This window comes from Sebastes fasciatus, chromosome 16 (assembly GCF_043250625.1).
Source record: "Sebastes fasciatus isolate fSebFas1 chromosome 16, fSebFas1.pri, whole genome shotgun sequence".
Taxonomy (NCBI): domain Eukaryota; kingdom Metazoa; phylum Chordata; class Actinopteri; order Perciformes; family Sebastidae; genus Sebastes; species Sebastes fasciatus.
The window spans coordinates 20,684,180-20,690,827 of NC_133810.1; the positions used below are offsets into that span (position 1 = coordinate 20,684,180).

At 39.5% G+C, this 6,648-nt stretch overlaps 1 protein-coding gene across 7 annotated transcripts in view; it reads right to left on the bottom strand.

The window, feature by feature from the left end:
* mink1 (misshapen-like kinase 1) overlaps positions 1–5,383 on the bottom strand; it is a 45,677-nt gene extending 40,294 nt beyond the window's left edge. For all 7 annotated transcript variants that reach the window (XM_074611145.1, XM_074611141.1, XM_074611143.1 and 4 more), the window contains exon 1: positions 4,102–5,383. In XM_074611145.1, coding sequence (XP_074467246.1) covers positions 4,102–4,158 — 57 coding nt within the window. In that variant the 5' untranslated portion in view covers positions 4,159–5,383. The remainder of the gene's footprint in view (positions 1–4,101) is intronic.
* Between the last annotated feature and the right edge of the window lie 1,265 nt (positions 5,384–6,648).

Here is a 6,648-nt window from a genome sequence, read left to right on the forward strand (position 1 = left end):
AGCTGACCACACATTTCCTGCAGCGGTGTCAACTTAGCTGACACAGGAAGTCTTTTTAAAAAGCCTGTCCTATCTGTGGTTACACAGCTGCATCAAAGGTCAAAATCACAACTCAAACACTTGGATTGTCTGAATGTGTTTTTAAATAGCTTCCTAAATACTTAAATTTGGATATACTTCATCTTTTTTCAAATTCAGCAAACTAATCCCAACAGCAAGTCACATAATTTGCATATCCCAGTTAGGAACATTTACATTATTTTTTTTAATTCTTCAAGACTGTCATTGTTGGATTATGCTACCATTATGGGCCCTTTGTGGGCTACATTGCATCCATCAAAAGTTAGAAAATATCCACAAACATCTGGATTTACACAGTTAGGCTTTTTAAAGTAATTGTTTTCTTTAAGTCAATTTGCATGTGAATTCATAAATCACAACGTGAAAAAAGGCATGGACACTGAGGACAATGTAGTTGGCATTTTTTAACTTGTTAATATCCAACGTGTAATTCGTGTGTTTACCATTAAGTGCAAAATCAATCTTAGTCAGAGCTTTTATATTGCATTCATTTTTTCACACACCTATTTATGCCAAGCATAGAAAACATGGACTGTTTCACTGCAACAAAATAAAATCACAAGACTAAATTTCTCATGAGTTTCATTTCCAGAGGGCTGGTTTTCCTTGTTAATCACCATCCAATATCGTCACCACACTATCAAAGTTTCTGTTTGAAATTGAAAATAAGCATATAAGCCGCTTTCCCAGAGTTTTAAATTAACAACAAAACAGGTGAAAGACTTTTTTGTTTGAGTATGACCGTGTCACTTTAGTTCTAAAAGTTTAACTTATTATGCCACCTGTAATAGAAACACTTGTGTAGGTGGCTTGATTTTATCCAGTAGTATTGACATTTGAACTGGTAGTAGCTGTTATGTAGCCTAATGCTGGAGTTCTTTTGTACTCCAGAAAAATGCTGTGATTGAGCCATTTAAAGGCTCCCTGTGGAGTTTTTGCCCTCTAGTAGCGCTATGGAGCTGTTTTTCTATGAGTGGGTCCCAGTTTTGTTTATCTCATGTGTGCACAAGGATGCACATGCATGCACGTGCACAAGGGTGTCGTGCTACACAGTCCTGCTAATGGTTTGACACTAATCGACAGGTGGCAGTAACACCCAAGATATGCTGCACTGCGCCAACAAAGGCAGGGAAGAAGAGGACTGCTAGCTAGTAAACAATGCAGGAGTTTAAATACTTTTAAAATTTGCATTTGCAAATGTTTTATGAGGAAGGAAATGCATCTTGTAAACTTTTGTTTGTTTACAAGAAAACTCCACAGGGAGCCACCTCTAAATGGTCAACCCAAATCACAAAAAACATTTCTCACTTATCTCTAGTGGTAGCTGGCCATGCAGATTTTGGTGTTGAAATTTATGCCACCTCGATACAATGGACGTAAATGAATTTAATTTATACTGTTCAACCTCAACAGTAACTTCATTTTACAACAATAACAACAACTGAAGGGTCACTTTGGGCCAACATACTCACAACAAAACACTTAGAGATTCTACTGAAACTGATGATCCAATTCCTAAATCCAATGAAGTGATAGTACCTCCATTCAAAATGATCAAATAAACTCAGAATATGGGCAGTCTTCTCATATTGCCATTTTATATAGATTTATTATACAGTGCTGGGTCGGTTCTAACATTGTTCTGGGATTTTTTTTAAATTTTATTCTCAGGTGAGCCCTCAGTTAAATCAGGGAAAGAGGTAACACAGGACCGAACAAGCCAGGATTTGAATAAACTTCCCCTGATCTCCTGTAAAGCCTCATAAACCTGTGAAAGCTACACCCAAGTGCCGCAGAGTTTCCTGATATTTTTGGAGGGCATAGGGAACCCTTGAAAATAAATTTTTCCTCTTGGGTGTTTTTTGGAATAGCTTGTATGTGATATGTTTTAATTTTAGTTATAGTTCATTTTTTACCTGTGAATTCCTCAACATTAGTTTTAGTATGTTGTTTTTTTCCATGGAGTAACCCACCAAAAGGAAAGTTTTTACACTGGTGTCAGGACCTCATATTTTCAGTTCTTACATTAGAGTTTTAATAATGCCACATGCACCTTCTGAGTAACCTTTGGTCATTTTAACTCTAGACAGAGATTAAAAATGCCACCTAATATAAAAGTTAAAACTCCTGTTCTGTTTAAAACCTGTACCTAAGTGGCGAGATGGGGCTGCAATCTATCTTTTCAAAAAAGCAGTGACTGAATGCATAACATATTTCTTTATAATGCTAATAAGGGTCTGTCTTAGGGGATTCACTGCTGCAACACAATTATACAATTTTGACACTTCCCATTGAAATGGAAATATATTAAAATGATACATTAAAAGGGTGTATCAGACCTGTGATCATAATTCTGCAACTATAGCCTTGGAAAGAAGATTTTCCATCAAATGGTAATAGTGATAACCAGGTTTGTTTTTTCCATTTGACTTAATTTCTTGTCTGGTAAAGTGGTTCTAATGTTAGAGGAAGTTGATTTTTAAGACTTAGGCTTTCTAGGTGGACCACTGAAAATACCAGGGAAGTCAGTCCAGGACTATTGTGCCATCCCTGAAAAGGTCTGAAACATATGTACAATTAATAGTATTAAAATGCTTCAGCAATAAACACCAAATAGCTGGATCGGGTATCGGTGACAATTGGGCCAATCTATTCAGTTCAGTTCTATGTTTATTTACTATATACATTATATACTGGAATTTGAATTCATGTTAACGTTTTGACCAATTTGTTGCTGCGTTAAAAAGGTTTACACTTGAATTGTAATTCCTGTTAATTTTGAAGTTGTTTTACCAAGTTGTTGGTGTACGATTTATTATTTTAATAATAAATAACCATTCAATACATTTATATCTATGTATTGATTTGTTACATTTTGTTTTACAAAGTTAGGAAAGCACTGTCGCCTCACAGCAAGAGGGTCGCAGGTTCAAACCCGTCTTGGGGCCCTTCTGTGTGGAGTTTGCATGTTCTCCCCATGTTAGCTCGGGTTTTCTGCGGGTTCTCCGGCTTCCACCCACAGTCCAAAGACATGCAGGTTAATTGTTGACTCTAAATTGCCCGCAGGTGTGAATGTGAGCGTGAATGGTTATCTGTCTCTATATGTCAGCCCTGTGATAGTCTGGCGACCTGTCCAGGGTGTACCCCACCTTTGCCCAATGTCAGCTGGGATCGGCTCCAGCCCCCCTGCAACCCTGATTAGGATAAGAGGTTACAGATGATGGATGGATGGATGGAAGTTAGGAAAGCAATACTGAAGTCAAGCCTGATGTTTCTTTACATATAAAGGAATGATCCCAGTCATTTCCCCACAGTGAGGCATACAGCTCACTAATTCAACACTGGTATCGGATCAGTACTCGATATCAGTCGATAACCAAAGCCCAGGTATCGCTATTGGTACAGAAAAAGACGGATCGGTGCATCCCTAAAGTAAACTAAACCAAATAAGGTCAGATCCAAAATTCACAAGGACATGGTTAGATGATTTGAAATTCAACTTTGGATCACTGACCAATATGAAAACACTTCCAAAACAACAATAATTTAAACAAAAGAGATTGTGTTTGTGTATCACAATCTCAAAAATGGATCATTAGTTGTTGAAAATATAAAAAACAGCCTAACTATATAAGTACATAAGTGTTTCAGGTGATGTATGGTACAGCACAGGAGACAGATGCAGCCATTATTCAATTTTATTATTATTATTATTATTATTAACACACTGGTCACAACAAGTTGGCAAAGCTGGAAATAAATCGCTTCTTTATTGGAAGTAGAAATCTGAAAATATCTTTGATGGGAATCTGTGATACCTGAACAGCACAGCTACCTACAGATAGCAATAAACAGGGCCAAGGGATGTTTATTCCACCTTAACTTTGTTGCGTTGGGTGTTGAATGGTCGTGCTTGTGTCAGGGGCAATCTGACATTTCAGTTCATATGTCATAACATCTACTGCCATAATTTCACACGAAAAAAGTGCAGCACACTTAACTTATAATAACAATACTCACCCTCAGAGCGGCGAGGTCTATGTCATCCAGGCTTCGTGTGGGGGCGTTTTCAGACATAGCTGGCGAAACTTAGGACCTTAGCTACCAAGTTAGCCAGTTATTTAACAAGAAGTACTTGGGGAAATATGAAGTGGCTGCTAAAACGAGCTTGAGAGGGTTTATATATAGATTAAATATAGTAAAAACGGGCTGTCCAATATGCTGAAACTGTTGCGGAACAACACGGTAGCTCTTAGATTAGCAAACACATCGCAGATAGAGCTGCCACAGACGCACCCAGCTGGCTAGCTCACGTCAACTCCGGCCGACAGCTATAATGTTATCTGCAGTTGTTTCACAGAAATGCCGGTTACAAAATCTGATCAAAAACACATTTAACTTCAAATAAGAGATTTCAATAAACTGGTAACGTCACCGTTAGCCGGCCATCGGCACCATTCTAACAACTGGCAGCTTTTCAATGCGATGCACCTCCACTGTTGTTGAACACCTTGCTGCGTTCATTTTGACAAGACGCCGCGTCTTTGCTGCTGTAAAACATTCAGCTAATGTGAAATGGGATCAAATGATGTCGCGGGGAAAAAGCTACCAGATAAGACTGGTGTGCCGCTGAAATACTCCTTGTGAGGCTGTTGATGTAGAAAATAACATTAACGGTTAAGCGGCGCAATGGTTGTTTTGAAGGAGAACGCAACGTCTGATGTGATGGCGTCCGGGTCCGTCCGCACAGCACCAGAATCAGAACCAGAACCGACTGTCAGAATTTGCTTTAAATAGACGTATTAAGACAAGTCCGGAACATGAAAATAATAGCGTCGTTTGAAATACGATTCTTTACGACTGCAGTTGTCAAACTTAACACGACTTAAATATTCCTCAATTTGGACGGGAGCGGAGCGCACGTTCGTCCGAACACCGAGTCAGGTGCGTGACATCAATCTATCGTTAACTGGCTAGCTAGCGGAGCTAAACTAGTCGGCTAATTAGTCTTTTCCAGTATGAACTTTCCTTCTTCATCCATTTTCTGTGTTGACAGTCGCGCCTAGCACTGCCAACCTTCCGGGGAAAGCACAGGCACACGGGCAGGCACTATTTTCTCGCCAGCCACCGCCGTAATACTTGTAAACCGGGGCCCTCGACTCTTTCAAGTTAAGCGTCGCCTTCGTACTCCGGCGTCCAAATTTGATAAAGTTGTAGTTGTAGTCCAACGCTACAGACACGATGCAATATCAGAAAGCGGCTACCAGCCAAACTTGTTATTTCGCCATGTTTTGCTTCCCGAGTCCTCCCTCCCACTCCCACTCCCAGCCTGGTTGGAGTCTTGCGGGCTTGTACTGACGACGATTGGCTGCACATAACACTCCTCAAGTGTTTTCTCCTCTTGGAGGGCTACGGTGCTTCATCAGGGACAAATTACCTTGAAAATTACAGTGGACCTCAACCTACGCAGCTGCCTCTGTCTGCTCCGAGCAGAGATAGTCCTCTGACCACATACCTGTCCTGCACTGACCTATTTGTCACTGATCAGACCTCATAAATAAGTTCATTTAAAATTATATTCTGTTAGATAACTAAAAAACACATTGTAAAATGTCATTCCTAGTGTGCCTTTTGCCATTAGTAATTAAAGCTGCAGTAGGCAGAATGTTTTTGGCATCATTGGGCAAAAATTCCATAATAACCTTTCAGCATATTGTAATTCAAGTGCTCTGAAATAAAACTGGACTTCTGCACCTCCTCATGGCTCTGTTTTCAGGCTTTAAGAAATCTATCCCATGACGGGAGACTTTGGCCAATCACAGGTCATTTCAGAGAGAGAGCATTCCTATTGAGCGTTCCCATTGGCTGTGCTCTGGCTGGTGGGCGGTGCTTCCTCAACTGATCCTAACATGGCTGGGTCACATACTTTCTCATTTTACAGCTAAACAGTCACTACAAGATGTTTCTGAAAACATTTGAGGCGAGAAATAGGCATTGCAGTAACAGAATATTGATTCATATTTGATCAGCGCTGCCTAGTTTGACCGTTTGATCGGATTCGCGAGTGATTGACAGCTGCTCAGAGACGGCAGCTCGGCTCTGATTGGTTGTTTTCCTTCGGTCTGTGAAATCTTGCAGATGCCATTAGGAACACCGGAGGACAACGGAGGACACAGAGGCACGTCATTTTTTTTTAGATGACTTGTCTCATGTACTACTGTCAGGATATAGTGATATAGTAGATCATAATGCTTGTCAATAATGCATGATTCACTATAGTTTTTCTCTTGCAAAATGTCACGACCTGTCTCTAGATGGTATCAGTATTTCTGGCTGTGGAAGGCAATTTTTTGATTAATACACATCCAGATAGTGGTATATTCCATCTTGAATAACATTATGATTATCTATGTGATATTGAAAGCAAACATACCGTCACATAAAATGTATCCCATTTTTCATATTTAGATATTGAATTGTTTTTGAATAGGTGTTTATATTTACCTATGTCTATTAAAAGTACAAATATACTGTATGTCATCATATTAAAAAAACAGTACGTGGGAA